Genomic DNA, 19,607 nt, shown 5'->3' on the forward strand with positions numbered 1-19,607 from the left:
CATCTAAATTAAACGGTTTGCCAAAAAAATATTTGAATACTTATGCAATCATGAATTTTCCATTTGCTTTTATTATTACTATATTTTACCAGTTTTTTTTTGTTTGAACACATAGAGTAGGTTGTGTACTGTAAATAACAAATATGAATTATTACTTCAAAGTGCCATGACTGCATTTATAGCAAAAAATGTAAAAACTTTAAGGGTCTGAAATCTCTTGCAAGGGATTGTATACGTTGTCTGCATTGAATGTATTAGCACCATATATTTTGCATACAATAACTTCACTCGTAACTGTGTATCAGGAGAACAGACAGATTTGTGACCTATTCAGGCATATTTTGGTGCTTTTTAAAATGTTTTTCTTTCTGGTATGCAGTCAAAGCATACAGTATATGCTTTAACTGGTTAATTTTTGGTAGAACAGTAGCTAAAGAGTTTTTTTTTGTTCTCAAGGGCTCAATTGTTCCTGATTGATATTTCCTTCTTGTATTCTGCATAATCTTTTAGAAAATGGAATGATGATTATGTCTGCTTTTATCCTGAGGTATTTTATCAGCATAAAAGGAGTTTATAATTTCTTTGAATGAATTTTGTTCTATCTCAATCTCAATGTGTGCTAGTATCTATTTTCTTTTTGGTGTACTGCAGGAAACATTTCACTTTGAGTAAAGATCCATCTTGAGGTTTGGCTTCGGATGGTGGAGTGATTAGATGCTGAAGAAATGCTATCAGGTTTTCTCATTGTTGTGGTCTTTCCCACTTCTGACTGCTTTCTTGCAGAACATTTGTTTAAATTATGCTGGGAAGGTGTATTCAAGCTTTTTGCATGCGGAAGTGTTTGAACTGGAAGGTTAATTCAATTAATTCTGTGTTTTTAATTAAAAATATGTGTAATTTTAAAATTACATTTGAGATTTAGATTGCACTACTTCATTTTCCACAAAGGTAAAAAAAAAGCTTTAAAGTTTTACTTCTTAACTTTAGAAAGAGCAGAAATCCTGTGTGCTGGCCAGTGTTTTCTACAAAGTTCTGGACTGAAAAGTTTTCAAGATCCCTGATGTCCTCCCTCAATATGGTGCACCTATCCAGTTACATAGCCCTAGTGGGAACACATCAACAGTCCTCCTCCCCTTCTACCTAGCAATTCTGATTACAGCAGTGCCACCGAGAGGCAATAAAATAATCAATACCAACCCCCAAGGTATACCTAATATGTAATAATTTTGTGTATCATATTATGCACAATTCTCAAGTTACATTAATTATGTTTATTGCCCTTTATGGAGGTATCTACCTTGGAGGCCACTGAAACACTTGCACTGTTGTTGATAATCGCCCTTCTTCACATACTCCTCCTCTTCTAGCTGAAGGGCCAGATCCACACAAGTGTGAGTGTTCATTATTCAACCTTTCTAGCCATCCTCTGCTCTGTTTTTCCCAGCTGCCTCTCAGTTACCATGTTTGTCAGAGAGGTAGAGATGTAAGGGTTGTTGTCAGGAGAGGCCACGCTGGTACGTGAGGCTTGGGTGCATCGTTTGGTATTGGAAGGGTGAGGGTGAGGAGGGGGGGCGGCATTTGTTGAATCTCTTGAAGTTATGTTTCTGGATTTGTTGGGAAGAACACTGGTGCGTTACCCAGTAAAGAATCTGTGTACACGTGAAGCGTTTGCTATGCAATTCCTTCTGCTGAGGAAAAGGGAATTGCTGCAACACCATTGAGAATATGCAGTAATACAGTATTCCATGTATGATCTGCTCTGTTTTAAGGCGGTTTGCATGTATTTTATTTTAATAATTAAACTTGTACTTTAGATGTTGCAGTGTATGCTATAAGTAGTCTTTGAACAGGATTCTGAAATCTTTCCAGTTTAGTTCAGGTTCCCTTTCTACTTGTACCTCCTGCCCTTGTGGATAAATACATTCTCTGGTAACATTGAAACAGCCAGCCTTATCAACACAGTGCACTACTGTACATTGGGGCGGAGCGGTAGCTCTGTGGCTAAGGATCTGCGCCTGTGCCTGGAAGGTTGCCGGTTCAAATCCCGCAGCCGGCAGAGGATTCCTACTCCGTTGGGCCCCTGAGCAAGGCCCTTAACCCCAACTGCTCCAGGGGCGCCGTACAATGGCTGACCCTGCGCTCTGACCCCAAGCTCTCTCCTTGTCTGTGTGTCTGTGTCTCATGGAGAAAAGCTGGGGTATGCGAAAAGACGAATTCCTAATGCAAGAAATTGTATAGGGTTAATAAAGAAACATTATCACATTATGAATTGCATTTCATTTTCAATAAGCATTAACAACACTAAAACAACCGGGTTGTGAGCCTTTCCCAAACCAGGCTGTCTGTTGGACGGGAGTGAACCCCACTTAGCAACCTGGTCAATAGCTGGCGAACTCCGAATGAAAGTGGGTTCAAAGGTCACCCTAAAGTGAGATCATGGGACCTTGGCCTCCACTGCACCAGAAACAGTGAAATCAATGGAAGGCATCAGGGAGGCAGGGAGCGACACAATGCCGGAATCGATCTGACAGAGGGAGATGAGATGCTCATGACCATAGGGACTTTTTCGCTAGCCCATCTGAGGAGAAATTCCAGGAAAAGAGAATAGGATAGGATGGAAATATGAGCAAGTGCAAGTGAGGCAGAGGGATTAAGTTTGGATCAGATGACCAGATACATTCTGACACCAGGAAATCAGTGTCCCTCTGCCATCATGCCTTTGTTTTTCTTTGCTCTGTCTAAATCCAAATACTTCTCAAACAACTGTAAAATCACCCTGGATGAAACAAGAAATGAAACTGTCCAGACAAATTACATAGCTTTGTTACCTGATCAGTGTTAAGGCTTTTGTCTGTTTTTGTTATCCTACTCTTCAGCTTGTTTCAATGTATTTGCTCAAGAAGAACCAAATGGATCATCAGTCATGTAATTGTTTTGTAATTTAGACAGAATGTGGTTACGGAAGGTCTAAGGAGAGCAGATCCTTGGCACAAACAGTACCAAACAATTACAGACACTGCTAATCCCTTTGCATTCTTGCTGGATTCTATAATTAAATCCTTGACCTTGGACTCATTTCAGTGCAACACTGCTACTGGAATCGAATGTATTCTTTTCCAATGCACATATATCATCCGGCATAGTGTCTTATAATCAATCACATCTATGTTTTTGTTGTAAACACCAATTTATTTTGTCATTTTTCTGTGTGCTTGTCTTGATTAATCATACAAAGTTGCAGAAAAGTTTGGAAAATCCTTTGGCTTTAAAACTAGATTTTTTTATATTTATGCAGTGGTGTTTCAGTCATTAAAACCAGGTACAAGCACAATTTTTGTGTTATAGGCTGAATGACATTTATGGGATATTTAAATTGCTGATCAAATCCTTTTGCAAAATGAATCAGGTTGCTGGTATGGAGTGCTGATTCAAGGCAGTGGTGTATGTTGTCACTTAAGCAGTATCTTTCCAAATATCAGACTTTTAGAATGGTGATAAGGCTACAGAGTTTGGTCGTGTCATCCTACTGTTCTGCACACAAGTCGAGTTTGAACTTGGAGGTGCTTATGAAATGGTATTATTGGAGCAATGTTACACTTGGGGAACTTGGAATAGAATTGTTCAGAAGAACATTATCGTGAAATGCTTTACTGATGAATCAAAGTCAGAATTGTTTTCTAGAGCTCTTATGACCAGCCATGACGGATCATGGATCTTTACTTTGAATGAATTAAAGCTCTGGGTTTATTGCTTACAAGCATACACTGTCATTTCTCCTTCGATATACAGTGTATGCCTTGCAAGGAACTCCTTTCGGGGTTAATGTGTGCTTTTAGAGTCTTTAGTGGCTATGAATTATAGAGATGAATATCAGTGATCTCTTTCCATTTCACAATGCTGAGGGGATGGAAATGTTGAAATAAATGACTAAATCTGGTTCACATCTGCTCAGGCTTCGCCATGTCACACTGATGAACTGTAATAACGTTGAAACAACTATCCCTGGCTACTACCTTCGATTTCATACACACAAAAAATGGATTTGGAAGCTTTGTTACTAAAGATCAGGGTGTTTCATGCCTTGGTCCTGGACAGGTATATAGAATTCAGTTATTCTTATAGGTCACCTGTTTTTAAAGTTTGGTGACACCTGTAAGCAACTAATCCGTTCAATGAAGAGACCTTTGGACCTGGAGAGCTGAAGAATATTTACATTTTAACCCTAACTGAACTCTACATTATTTAATTTAACTAATCACCTGCTTATTTGATCGCAATGGAATTGTTCCACATCCTTAGAAATTGGAAATTGAATAGTGACCTGCTGGTTTGGGGCTCTCCAGGATCAGGGTTGAAGATCCCTGCTCTAGGTGGTTTTGCACCCTCGACATTGTGATATGGCAAGAAGTAGTGTAATTCATATTCTTTCCTACTGTAGAACAACTTGTGTTCTTAATGTGTTTTCCATCTTCATTTTAACTTCTGACTTGCGTGTTCCCCCTGCTGTCGCCTGGGTATTCCTTGTTGTTCTTTGAGACGTGTAGATGAGAAATGATGAGGTCAGGCTATTTCAGGCTAGGGAAACGTGCTTAGCTGATTGAACCAGATTAACAAAATGAATAGCATTTTTGCAAGTGTTATATTACTTTATGTGGTCCCGTTAAATGATATTTATAATCCACTGTGTATGCTGCCTGGTACCTTATTCAGAATTATGAATTCTGCATGGCTTTCAGTGCTAAACACATCCGTTAATCACTCAATTAACAGATCTGTATTAAACAGGTGGCAAAAGATACAGTAGATGTCGTGTGGCTGGATGTATGTTTCCACTGATTGTGATTCTCATATATTATCACCAGTGCTATTGCAACACATTTTTATAAGAAAACAGATTTGCATTAAATTATCACAGCAATGATAATGATGTGTTTAAAATTATAAGGGACTGTGATTATCGATAATTTACATCACATTGACAATTTAAGACATTCTTATCTTCAGTAGAACTGCTATTCTTAAATGCGGTATATGAATAATGTTAAATATAGAATTTGTTTAGTCTCTTTAGGTTAATTTATGCCCGCAATTTACTACTTATTTTTTCACTTTTTTAATGACAAAAATTATTTATCTTATTGATGTGGAAAATCAACATGAAAGTTTTTAGATATGCCTCAATAAATATACTTTTGTATAGTTTAAAAAGGCTGTTTATTCAGAGAAACATGTAATTTACAGTAATTACCATATAGAAATTGCTGCTTGTCTTGAGCATGGTCTAAATCGTGACATTTTCACATGGGATATACATATTACAAATAAATCATTGCTTTGAAAGAAAGGTTCAGAAAGCCCAGAGCTTAAAAATATATTTGCATTTCTTGTCATTGATGTCTCAACCCCCCAACGCCCTCCATCTCAAGCTCATAATTTGTGAGTGAATCCCAATTAAATGGCTGCATGTGCTGAAGCGGCTTTTTTGGAAAAGCCATTTCCCAAGAGAATTAGAGAGAGGGAGAGAGAGAGAGAGGATCAGGCAACACCTGAAGCTGGGGTTCAAACCCCGGTCAATAAGTCCTGTTGAAAGCGACACAGCTTCCTCCTGCCAGCTCCCCCTCCAGCTGAACGGAGCCCCGATCTTCAGGTTGCTCGGGCTGTTGCTCGCCTGGCACGCCTCTCTGCACGCAGGCGAGGAAGAAACGATCCCATCCACGGGAACAGCAGGAGTTCCAAAGCAGCCTGCTGGAAAATCAGCCCCCGGTCACATCACTCGTGCCTTCATTAGCACTCAGACAGATTGTGTTTTTACATACCGAGGTCCCAGAGAGAGGATCAGGGGGTGGGGGTTGCAGGGGAAATTCGTCAGCAGGCCCTAGAGGTACAGTCACTACAAACAGGCCCTTATTATTACTAATTACAGTGGCGCAGGCAATTATTACCTTTCAGCGACTAGAGTGGCTTTTTAATGGAGGCTGAACAACCTCTTCTTTTTGTGTGTGTGATAAATTAAAGTCCTCAGTTTGGTTGTTTTTTCTCCAAATTGTTTTGTGTATAGTGATGTTATTAATGACTTCTGTTTTGCTCTCTGTATAGTAGGATGTTTTCATTTAATTGGTCTGTTTAAGTGGTAGAACAATCCAACCATTTGCAAAATAAGGTCAATTTTAAAAACTAACAGGTCTGCTGATAATTCTCTCTCTCCAGGCGTTCAAGTGGTTTGAAATGAAAGCAGATGGACTGATGGTATATTTAAAACATATATGCCAATCCTACATCATCTAAGCAGTTAAACTGTGGAATTGCATAAGCAGAAGGTACTGTAGCACCCATGAAAAACTGAGGGTACTGTGTATATTCCCTTATATGAAGGAACAGATAAACGTTGATTCTATGCTGAAGATAAAGGCTGGTTGTGTCTTTTCTCTTTTCAGTATGGAATAATTTGTATGGAATTTGTTTAACATATGACCTAATAGGGTGTTTCATATATGTGCATACAAACAATCCCAAATGTGTTACTGAAACAGATAATGTAATAACACACAAAAAAATACAACACTACGTAAACCAACTATCAGTATACAAGTAATTGGAGAATGAATAAGTACAGGGGCCTTGTGGTGGGGTAATTATGCATGAGAGTAGATTGGCAAACTTCACTATTATTTAATATTAGAGGAAAGAAAAAAAAAGATCAGAAAAAGTCATAGCTTAACAATTGTTTTTTTTTGTAAGCTATAATATAATGAACCATTCCCTGTGTTTTTAGAAACCAATAAAAAATGGAAATATGTGCCTGCACATGAGATACACACACACACTGAATTACTGGTGACCAAAATGTATTCTCTTGACAAATAAACCAGTTACATTTTGCTAAAAGTAAATGAAATAACATCAGACTGCCATCTGGAAATTGACCTCCAAGCCTCATAATCGAGGCTGACATTAAATCGTAGAGCGCAGAGAGAAAGGAGTGTCTGTTATAGGTTTCATGTTGCCTGCAGCATTTTTATCTCTAAAGAAGTATCTCCATGGCAATGTGTATGATAGTAAGGCAAATAATTCAACCTATAAGAGACTACAAAAGCTTTCTGGTTTCAAGGTCTTCAATTTGAAATGTCTGGCCGCTGTTTTACTGTGCCGAACGTTACTTCTGCCTTGCCATTGACGTCCCTTGTCTCCCAGTAAGTGCTTGTTTTGTGGACTCGGCAGGCTGCCTTTTCATGGAAGTGCCAGTGTTAATTCAGTGGACTCCGCAATCACACCACACAGCAGGCAGGAGAGGACCAACGCCAGCCAGGGCAGGAAATTACTTGTAGGATCTGTAGAGCAAAACGCATTTTGATGCCTTAGCTTTTCCATTTCATGATTACAGAGTTGTCTAAGATGCTGCTAATGGGAATCAGCATTTTAACTTTTCGGATTACGATCTTGTTTTTCTCTGTCCTTCGATTAAATGTGCTGTATCACACGTTTACAGAAACGCTCAAGCAAGTGAATAATAAACTATTCACATTAACTACATGTACATTTCATTGCTGTGGACTTCCCAGAAGCCAGTGAACCTACCAGTACAGCTTGTCTTGGTGTAAGTGTGTGTGTTTGTGTATCTGTTGCTTGCCAGGATAGTCTCTGGCTCCTTTGCAATCTTATATTGGATAAAGCAGTTAGAAAAAGGATGGATGGGATTGGTGGACTTAAGAGCTGAACTTTTCACTACCATGTAATATCAGGAAACTCATTTTGTAAGCTCTTTAGCTATAGTCGGACGACTGTTCTGGCACTCAGTCCTCGTGGGAAATCGACAGGGGGACCTGTTCTGAACGGGGTGCTTTAAGCTGTTTCTTAAACCCCTTGCTATCCAATTGAACTCATTACTCAATTATAGTCTTTCAGTGTCTTTCAAATTAATAAAAGCTTGTTACAGATTACATTCAAAAGCAAATTGAACAGAAAGCTTAAATTTTAATTAGAAAATTACAGTTTGGTACAGTAGACAAGGGAGTTTCTCACTCCAGGGTATTATTTGTTAATGTAAAAATAGATAATCAAGCCATATTAAAGGATAGGTCATGAGTATGAGATTGCCTTCGCCACCATCACTTGTGGGACAAATTATATTTCCTTTTAAGTTCTGTGGCATGTACCAAGCATACATGTGTGTAATAATAATTGTCATTGCAACAGCACAGACGCCATTTAAACATCTACTGTACCGTTACCTTCAGAGTAAATTGAGATTTAATTTGAATTATACATTCAGCTAATGGAAAAGCATAAATACCATATTTAAATGCAAAGTGTTACTATATAAAGCTACTTCTGCAGGATGTTTTTTCTCTGTATATTTACTGTATATCTTTATCAATTAAAAAAAAACATTTACAAAACCTGATGACCGTTTTTTGGATTTGTGGTAGAATTCTACTTTGGTATACTTGTTTTTTTCCATTGTCTTAAACCTCTGTAATTGTTGAAAAATATTTAAACAAAAGAACAAAAGCAGGCAGTAAACCTGTTTTTGAACATTATTCATTTGCATTTCTAATAGGCTTTCTCACAGTTATAGATTGCCCACCTGCTTTCTATTATGTCAGAGATAAAGTGCCAGTACTCTTCTCATTTTCTCTTCTTTGTGGTTCTCAAAGTGAAGATTTGTTCAAAGTGTTTTTTTTTCATCATTTGTGATTTGTGCTTCATTAAACCAACTTCAACATTCGATTGTTGTTTTCTGGTACTTTTGTATATTACAGAATGCCCGCTGCATTTCTTACCGCTGTTCCACTGGTAGCACAGCGCTTATTTCATACAGTAGCTCTCCCCTCAGACAGAAAGGAAAAATCTCAGACATGCAGGAGGTTAGAAGAGTTTTCTTCCCATCAAGGCAACAGCTTTTTTTTTGTGTTTTGGAAGGAACGTGAAATTGAAATTTTTAGAAGCTGTGAAAGGAGGCAGCTAACACGTTTCTGCAAATGCAATCTCTGTCCTACTATGGGGGGAAAAAAACACAGGAGATTGACAGGCCAAGGCCATTAGTGCTGCTTTGGGAATTAACTGGAGATGACCATGTGACTAGAGGCTCTAAGCCAACATCCCTGTCTTTCCCACAACTTTCCTTATCCTCCCTCCTCCTCTCCCCCAATCCTTATTTGTTTCTGTCTTTTCCCTCTTTTTCCTTTTATCTCCGTCCTTACAACCCCCAACCTCCCCATTTATTTTCTGTGGTTATGAAATTTCTTCTGTGACTTTGAATTATTGACAAGGCTGGTTGTCCCAGGAGGGGTCACGTGCTTGACTGAAGCCTGTCTCCATCCATTCTGAGCCACCTTTGTGGAGGCCTCTCCACTGTAGTAACCCCAGAGTCGGTCTTCCAGACAGAGCCTGCTTGTTAGAAGGGATGAGTAATCTAGCACTGCATTGCAGTTCTGAACATTTAACTCTTTGCGTGCCCTATTGGCTTTAGCACCTACAGTGCCATTTCGCCTGCTATGCACCATTCTAAGCAAGGTAAAGACATCATGGCATTATTGAGATATAAAATGCTCTTATTGTATCAGATGCAATGCACAAGGGAAAAAAGCTATTACCAAAACCCCAGGAATGAATACGTCATTTAGGATTTGCATGCCTTCATAATGTCATTAAGCCCCATAGGCAGTTAATAGATTTTTTTTTCTTTTTGAATATTCAAGTTGTATGATGTAAGTGTATGATCTTTATTAACATCGGAACTGCTGTCTCTTTTAAATTATTTTTAATCTTTAGATATGGAGTTGCTATTTTGTTTTTGCTAGCTGCTGTAAATTCATATTGCTGTAAATTCAAGATGCTAAACCCTCTATGTAAATGTTTTTTTTTTCTTTGAAGAGGACTTATTTTGAATTTCCACTGTTACTTAAGTGAAAAGAAAATTGTGTCTTCTGTTTTTCTGCATTTAAGGCACAGAACAAAGTACAAAACGTTTGCCGATGTCTGCCTAACCAATTATGGTGTGCATGAGTGGAGATTGATGCTTGCTTCGCAACGCCATGATGCAGTTTGGGTACAGTCCCAGTGGATGTGAATAAGGCTGGACCAGCCACTGTGCACAAGGGGGAAATCAGACCTTTCGTCTGCAGCTCTTCAGTTCCACTGTTTTCTGGGCCAGTTGAAATCAAAGGGGATTTCCAACATATAACGTTGTGGGCTCCAGCGTGAAAGTGAAATGCCTGTATGATGGAGATTGTTGATAAACAATATCGTAGACTGAAGCTACCCCAAACAGTTGATGAGTACTGGAGGATAGTGTCAGTACTTTCAGGACTTTCAGTGCATTTCTAGCAGAGCATTCCAGTAACTTAAACCTACTGTACAATGCTGTCTACTGTCAGAGAAAAATAGACAAAATGGCTGCGATGAATGCAGCATATTAGAATTCACTGTGATGCTGTTGCCTATTGCATAAAGGAGAGTGGCTGATGACTACAGTAATACTGTAACAGAAATCTTTCTATTCTTTCCCTATTTTGCTAATGTAACCCAGCATTCATCATTTTGCATTAAGTTTGTTTTCCTGGAATTTCTCAGATAAAGAAAAATAGGGAAGCTGTCTCAGATGCAAAAGAGATAATTAGTTGTCCGTTGAAATTAAATATTAAATTAGAACGGAAGGACCCCAGCTGGCAAAAGCAATCTGGAACTCAAGGACGTGTTGTGCAATGTAATTTATTCTGCTACGCTTATTTTAATTATAATCCATGAATCCTGATGTTCAGCAGACGAAAGGTACAGTAGTTCTGATAGTAGATAATGTTTATGAAATGAATTATGAGGGCTGGCTGTAAATAAGAAATGAAAGATTTCTAATATGCCCAAAAGACGTTCATTTGTGTAAGGTCCAATGGCGATGTGTTCCCTCATTCTCCCTCAGTCTCCAAGTTATGTATCTGCCGGTTTAGTCATTTTCAACACCCCATGTCTGAGAGCGTCCTTTAATTGCTATTAAGGAATGCTAATAAGGGTTGTTCGGTAGATATATTTGTAAAGGGAACAGAAACACAGAAATGTGCAGGGTGTTATTATCCAGATAATAGCCCAGTAAGCACAGAAGCTGTTTAACACCTCTTCTCATTCTAGATACAGTGTGTTGAAAATCAAGGTATTTGTCAAGTCTTCAGTATCCTGATAAGGAGTGGAAATCAAACGGTGTCATTGGTGCAATAGATGCTTTTTGGTTAAGTTACATTTTGTGGAATAAAGCCTGATGTCTGATTGGGGAAGCACGATAACTGCATTTTTGTTGAGTTTGTGTGTTAGAATTTTGGTTTTACCCAGTATGCTTTATACAGCTTCTTTCCAAGAGCTTAGCATTGGAGAATGAGATGAAGAATCAGACCCCATCCCGAAAATCTTTTATTGAGCAGATCCCCGCTTTGTTCAAGGAAGCTGCCTTTTGCAGGGGAGAATGTTAATGATTTTCTCGTCTGGAAGGGACCTTGACTTGAAGACGGATGTAATCCTTTGTACTCGAATAATTATTTCTGTTCTTTTATATTGGTTGAAGAGTAACCTTTTTCTCTCCCAGGCTTTGAGCCGAGTATTTCAATGTTACAATGTGATTTAGATGTAAATTGATTTTTAAAAAATGCTTTTAGACACTATGGTGAATGATTGAACATGTATTATATAATTACCTGTTGCTTAGAAACCAACTTTATTAGATTTATTGGGCTTGATTGCAAGAAAGGTCTGTGCACCCTGATTATCAGAAACAACAAAAGCCATGCAAAAGGAGATTTTGCTCTGTGAGTTACTGAATTCTCATTTAATAAGTGACTTTTAACTTACGAGCTGCAATGATAATTTAGGTTCTTTAAATTATTTAATGTTCCTAAAAATAAGAAATTTGAGATATAGACATTTGTTACAGACAACCATACAGTATTACAGCGCATTCATCTTCATTTTCAGTTTTAAGAGCATAAGGAAGGCTACAAAGCAGAGGCAGCCATTTGGTCGATTGGTAGTGGGTAGTTAGTATTCAACTGATCCAGGATCTCATCCAGCCATTTCTTGAAAAGAGCCAGGGTATCGGCTTCGACAGCATGGCCATGCCTGGCTAGCCGAAAGTGATCGTTTAATAAGTGAAGTGTCCAGTCATACCACTTAGGGAAGGACACTAAAACTGAATAACTACGAGACTGTTTTACTTTCAAAAAAGGCAGTTTTCCCCTTCTAGAGCTGATGTGCTTTTATAGTGTAATTTTCCAAGTGGTGAATGGAGCGGAGGGAAATCCCAAAAGGCTGTGTTTAGTCAGAATGAAAGGATTTTGGAGAGCCCAGAAAACAGAAAGGCTCGGGTCTTGGTGATTAATAGTGACCTCTTTTTCTTTTGTAGGTGACGGAGGCGCCCCTGGGGAACAATGAGGTCACCCACGACACTCTCACTAATGACTGGCATGTGTCTCGGCCTGGCAGAGAGGCCTTCGACGTCATCCTGCACGGAGCCACTTCCCTCCCGCCGCTGAGTGACGGATCGGTGCCTCGGGCTTTTGCCATAGTGTGAGTGCCAGTCCAGCTGCCAGCTTGCCCAGTGCAAACTACCATGGTGTTCCTTCTCTAGTTTCTCTTTTCATTCCCTGATTGTGTCCTGAATCCGCCTGAGTGGTCCTGTGCCGCTTGCTCTGCTTGACCCTGCCTCTGCCCAGGCTGGCTTGGAATATTTCAGCAGAGTGACACGAAAAGAGGGGAGAACTAAATCACTGCTTCACGAAAGAGTTTCAGAAAGCTGCGCCATACTACCTTATTTCCTCAGGCCACTGGTTCTGAGAATTATTTAGGGTTCTCAGAAGTGATAAATATAAAATATACGCTTTCGTTTTGGGAAATGAAAGATTCAGTATCTAGGATGCATTAGTCTGAGTAACTGAAAACTCGTTAAATCTGTACAGTAGGTGAAATCACATTCACTTGCGTTGTAACGGTCATTAACGGGTTGTGCAGAGCCAATTTTTTTTCAAAAAGAGGACTTGCGACCTGCATGGTAAATTTTTTTTTTTTGCCGTTTTCTAGTCTATTTTTTTAATTTGCTATGCCATTGGGATGAAGTTTCAATTAATTATATACAGCATGCCAGGAAGAACACTTCTACTTGTCAGGATTTTAAAACTTGTCTATGTCTCTACAGTACATACAGTATTAAGTCTATGTCTCTACAAACAGTATTTGCTGGTCTTTCTTGCTGTTTTACTATTTTCTAGAGGAGAGGGGCTTATTTTAATCATTGTCATGGTTTGCAGTAGCAGATAAAATTCAAAACCTTGTAAAAATGACACAAACATTTCCTTACAGACAGGCAGTTCTCCAGTTGACCATATCTCAGGCCTTATACCTCAGAAGTCAAGTTTCCTCTCCTTTATTTGCTGCTTTTGAATTGTGCTTGCTGTCAGATTAGCCATCTGCTTCAGCTCAAAGTGGGATGTTGTGAATGCAGAATAATTAACACATTAACTATAAATAGACCTGTTACATTGGCCTTGGAATGAAAATGCACCTTAGTTTTTAAAGCATTTTGATAAATGCATGTTACAGTACCTGCTATAGATGCATGTATTTATATTAGACGCACAATGTTATTGTATCTTCTGGAATTCCAGACATGAAGACATTTCTAAAATACACTGTAGATTTCAGTAAGGTAAGCTGTAAATAAGAGAAACATAAAATATGCCTATGACATCTGGCAGTATGAATATACGTACTGTTAACAGTATGATTTGAGTTGACAGTATAAATTTCTCTCTATCCACCACAGTTCTAGCATGCGTGAACAGAACTGGACCACTTACTATATATGAGGTCGATGTAAAATCAAAGCTTTCATTTTCCCATTGACTGCAACGTTTACGCTGAGCAATTGAATGGGGCTGTTTGCCAAAAGCTTGTCCTGTCTTGCCACTGCCACATTTTGGGCTTGTACTTTGTGATAGGCAGAGAGGCTGACGCTTGTATTTAATGTGGGCCTAAAACCTAAAGTGTTAAGATGGTAAATGAGACACCCACATACACACATTTTATTCAAGCCTTTACTTCCTGAAAATAGAAATGGACTGCCATTTGAACCTTACTGCTCTTACTTCTACTGTATCTAGGCAAGACTGAGGCCCTCGTCCTACAGTACGTATGGACATTCTAACTGCAAGCTGCACAACAGATTAATTACAATGGCAGTTTGCACACAGTTTGCCCAGAGGGAAATCCCTGAGAATTTACAATAATAGATCAGTATAATGTGTTGGTTGTCCAGATATCTCTCTTGGACAAGATCGAATTGCTCTATAACTGTGCTCCTGTTGAAATTATCTGTCAGTTAACAGAGGTTGGATGGACTTCCTTTGAATATAAAATATGGTCAATCTTCCCTTTTCTATTTCTCATCTCTCTGAGAGTTCACTGACTGGAGAATCTTAGTCTTCATTGGTGTTCTGAATATTTAATGCCACGCAAACACTCATGCATCTTCCATGAGGGCTTCTTACCAATAAATTCAATCAGGATTTCACAAAGCATGGGGAATAAAGTGCTGGATCAGGGAATGCAGCTGAGAAGGCGGAGTAGGGGGTGATGCACTGCAGGTTCCCAAGGGGGAAGAAGACAAGAAGAGATCAATATCATCAGCAAATGAGGGAAAGGCTTCCTCACCAGAAAATATCTGTATCCATTCTATTTTTTTTTTGTCCTAACATGGCTGAAGCACGCTGGATTCATATCCTTTGAATTTAGAACCCTGTGTCCATGTGGGGAAGACTAAATGTGTTTATTCATTATTTATGAAATAGGGTTTTATTGGGATGCAGACTGGTGCTTCATAATACAATCACACACAGCAGTACCTATGGATTCGCCCACATGAGGCCAGTCCCTCCGACAGACAGACAGAAAACCAGAGCAAGAGCAGCTTTGCTGAAGAATGCACTGTGGTTTCTATCTACAGCAGAAGTGCTGCCGAAGAGTCTGTTTCACATCAGGAGCACAAAGCATGGTAACAGAAAGGATTAGAAGCTTTCTTTGGGTACAGCAAATATTTGTTTTTTTTTTTAAGAGTAGAATTTAAGTTGCAGAGCTCCATGCAGATCCAGAGTGTGCATCTTCACAGATGAGTGTTTGAATGAGGATCTTTCTCTTAAAGTACACACCTGAAGCTCATTCGTGTTGCTGACAGAGAGGAGTTTTTTTTGTCCATGTTAACTCTTTTAAGATACACTTTTTACATGTTATATACAGTAAACAGTAAGTATAACATTGTTCCCCCACCTCTGTCCTTTCAGGAACACATTAATGATGGTAGATAACTGTACTGTAACCCGTAAGACACTGTGTTATGTTGAGGGAACAAGTATTCAGTATGTTGCAAAAATTATTTATGTCTGGAATAAAACCAATGACCTTTGCTTATGTTATTGGATTTTTAATTTTGTTAGAGCACTTAAAAGTCAATTTAGAGAGGACCCAGTGTATTTTAAGTTAACCTCATGGAATTATGTACACTGAGTGAATGAAGCTTCCAATTTATGTTATAAGCTCAATTAAGTCAATATATATCACGCAGAAATAAGTTTCTCATGTGGTGGCTTTTTAACACTGTTTACATTCTAAATGTAAAGTGTTCATGCTTTACATTTAGCAGCCCACCATAACAGACATTTGATTGTTCCACCAGTTTTCACCAGTGAACGCACAGTAACTAGCAGACCAGATTAGTGCCTAAGATGAACAAGAAGGCATAGCTTTACTCATGGTATAATTAGTACCAGTTGCTGGTTCTGTAGGATTTGAAAATCCAATGCATCAGCCAACATTTGCAAATATAGTTGAAGAGCAGAACATACAGTATTTATGGAATAGGGACAGAAAAGGGAGATTTCTATATCACTTAATACATGAATATTGTCCATTTTTTGGAGAAATTAATGTGGGTCTGAAGTATCATTATTACACTGGGAGCCTTATTTAGATATGAAGCATGAAACATCTGTTTCTCCCACTGTTGCATATTTTTGCCATTGATCTCAGTGGGTGCTTCAATCATGAATGAGTTTTTGAGGAGGTCAAATGGAAGCTTCTCTCAATGCAGGAAAGCAAAGGGGGTCCTGCCTTGAACCTGGAATTCACAAACTCCTTAAATATGAGATTTCATTATAAATAGTTAGGACTGAGGTTAGTACGCGATGCATGTCAAATATTGCAAATTGCATCAAAACAAGAGCAATTGAGAGCCATACATTAAAAACATCTAACCTGGCCCTCTGCCCCTTCAAACTGTACCTCTGTAATGGGACCTCTAAGAGTTCTAAGCTCTGCTTGAGATGATTTTCATGCCACATTTGGCAATCTCCACATGCCTGAGTGTCTATAGGAAAAATATAGAATAGAGACTTCATTTTCTGGATGTGCAGTCATCCATTAATGATTCCGAGCACACAGGTTGGCTCTCTGTAACCATAGAGAAATAGAGGGAGGGGGGACACTGCATTTTTACTCAAGGTCGACTTTCAAGTGTCCAACCTATTCATGTTTCATGTTATTGCAGAGAGATCTCCCAGAATCAAGCCATTGATGTCTTCCTAATCCAATATCACACGTACTGAAGAAAGAATTTAACTACCTAAGGTCAAATGTCCTTTACTTCATGTAATCTTTTAAAGACATCTAAATACAAATTGTTAGTTCACATCAGGCATGACTTGGATTCATGTCTAAAGTTTAATTTCCCCCCTTTCCTTCTACTCTAAGTCTCACCAATCTACATCGTGTCAGTCTGTAGGTTATCTAAGTTTGACTAATCTGAATGAAGTTTTGATTGATTTAATGAACGTTGTTCCTGATGGCCAGTTCATTCAGAAGAGAAGGAACTTGATTGTCCAGATGTGAAGTCGACTACTTTAGAAACAGGTACTAGAACTCTGGAAGGGAAAGACAACAGTCCTGAAGATCAGTTCCTACAGGACACTTGGATTTTTGGTGGTGAAAATCAAAAACACATTTTTTGGACGTTTAATTAATCTTTTTTTTTCTCCAGGAGTGCTGTGTTATAATAGTATCCCTATTTTGCTCTTTCTTGCCATTTCTTTAAGCACATCAGTAAAAGTTCAGAGCAGCCTACATTTTTGCAAGTGTATTTTAAACTCATGGTTCCTACTACAGTACCACTGTAATTCCTCAAGTATTATGACTGTTTAGTTGAGTGTCATACACTCACAGACTTCTCCTTTCTTTTGTCAAGGTGTTTTTGATTATGATAATTGTGTGTGCAAACGCTGTGTAAGCCTTATGTAAGCAATTCACTGAGAGAGTTTTAATGCATCAGCTCATTTTTTCCTTTTGGTTTTACAAATCAGGCATCAACTACATATCTACTGTATGTGTAGAAGTGTGTAAATGTGACAATATGTAGGGTATGGTTTATTTAGCCTCCAAACATGAGACTGGGCATTTAAAGTTTATTTTGTGTTGGAGAGGGTAATGAGTTATTTCGAAAAAGTGTTTAAGTAGTGCTTTAGTACAGAAGGATACAGTACTAACATTTCACATACAGTAAGTATCGATACCTTTTGATGTGTTGTCCAAATAATGAGGAGCCAATGAATTATAAATTATATCCTTCAGCATAACCTTGAGGGGAAGGGAAAAGGCCAACTCAGAGGTAGAAAGGGAGAACCAGAGAAAGAGAGTGAGAGAGAGCGAGAGGGTGCCCAGTACTTGTGTTATTTGGCCACAAGAGTGAAATCTTTTCCTGCCTTAGCATTTCATATGGCTAATCATCGTTCTCAATGCCACTGGCCACGTCTAAAATGCTGCTTATCGAGACTCTGATGAGCACATACAGGAAGATGGAGCCTGCATGTGGGAGAAGGTTCTTCATCAAATCACATGGCTTCAGATGAACAGCTCCACTTCAAATGGAACAGAATTGTTTTCAAGCACAGATTCATTAATTTTTCATCTGCGGCTGGCTTTGAGGCTGGAGGAAGAGGGCAGGCTGGGCCACAGTGCAAAGGAAGGCATCTAACAAGCTGAGCTTTTAGAGCTGAGAGCTGAGAGGGCGGTAGAAGGCGGGGAGGGGTGCCGGGGGTGTGTGGTGATGTTTGTCTGGTATGGGGGGAGTGGCGGTCTGGGGGAAAAAAATAGGCACAATGAGAGAAGAGTTTTCTCTCTCAGCCTCAAGGACATGGTTTGTTTTTCTGCTCCAGACCTGGCTACATGCTCAGTGACTGGCTGACTGGAAACACTGTTGATAGTGTGCAAAAAGAAACATTCTGTGAATGCCACAAGAACATCTTTATTCCCACATGTTCTACCTCCTCAAGGGGTTCAAAGCAAATTAGTCTGAGGGCAGAGGTGCTCAGACTAGGGACAAAACAATGATAGAGTTTACCTTTTGTTCACATTTTATTTTACAACTCACTATGGAAAATTGCAGGCTCAGTGATAAATCGAGTTCCAAATGTTACTCATTTAAGCCTGCGTTCCCTGGCTTGTATGTGGGTTTATCTTCAATTAGTCTGCCATTTTTAGGTGGTTTATTTTTTAATAAACTGATAGGTCTGTATCATTGATAGTGATGTACTGCAGTTTCTGAATGCCTGATCGTAACCCCTTTTCACAGACTGTTCTTTTTGATGCAGCCTATGAGTTAAAACTAGTGTTCTATTTTTTTCATCAACGGGACAACCTTCAAAGCATTTTGCTCTTGTGCAAAATTTTCTTTGCTTTTTTTTTCCTCTTCAAACAGAGCTCATTCAAAACCTCGAAATGTATTTGTACAAGTCTTGTAAAATAATTTTCCTTTAAGGCACTCAGTCCTGCATTTGTGTCTGAATCGTTCAGTAGATCCTTCGTCTTTGTGTATCTAAACACTAGCTCTAGGAATAGCTCCAGTGCTGCGAATGCTGAATGTATGATTACACACCCAAAGTGGTGTGAAAATCAAGTGAAATGGCTGAATGAATTTATCTGTTGGAAAAGCATCTGGGCATTTAACTTTGGAATGCCATCCATCGCTGCATTTTCTAACAGCTTTATCCAATTCAGGGTTGCATATATTTTGATCAGAAAAAGATCACAAAAAGCCACACGCCGATGTAGCCAACCATCAAAGAAGATGCTAATCAATTTAACAGATGTTTTCTATGATTAGGTTATTATTAAGTAATGTATGAGATTACTGAAATGTCTGACATGCTTCTTAGAAAATCTCATTCTAAAAAGATCTCAAATGAGCCTCAAGAACCAAACCAGTATATTAAAAATTTTCTCTAATGTTGGAAACTGTTTACAACGCATACTGTACAGTAAGTAGAACAGTACTCATTTTGTCAGAATCACATATTGCTTTGGAATGATACCCTAATTGTGGGTGTTTGATACTTTGGTTAAGGATTTCATTTTTCCTCTCTGCGTTAAAGGCAAGCTTAATTTTTAGGTGTCAAAGCTCAAGATGTACCGTAAATATAGAACTGAACCATACGTGTATGTAAATGTGTCCCTTTGAACATAATTTTACAATCTGGTACTGCAGTGAATATTATTCATATGAAGGGTTTTGGTACCAGTGAACGATCTAA

At 38.7% G+C, this 19,607-nt stretch overlaps 1 protein-coding gene across 1 annotated transcript in view; it reads left to right on the forward strand.

Annotated features, from left to right (window-relative positions):
* Positions 1-19,607, forward strand: part of ccdc33 (coiled-coil domain containing 33) — a 96,185-nt gene that overhangs the window by 15,570 nt on the left and 61,008 nt on the right. The window contains exon 4 of the mRNA XM_088920907.1: positions 12,383-12,546. Coding sequence (XP_088777033.1) covers positions 12,383-12,546 — 164 coding nt within the window. The remainder of the gene's footprint in view (positions 1-12,382; positions 12,547-19,607) is intronic.

Source organism: Atractosteus spatula, chromosome 7 (genome assembly GCF_055471065.1).
Source record: "Atractosteus spatula isolate fAtrSpa1 chromosome 7, fAtrSpa1.hap1, whole genome shotgun sequence".
Taxonomy (NCBI): domain Eukaryota; kingdom Metazoa; phylum Chordata; class Actinopteri; order Semionotiformes; family Lepisosteidae; genus Atractosteus; species Atractosteus spatula.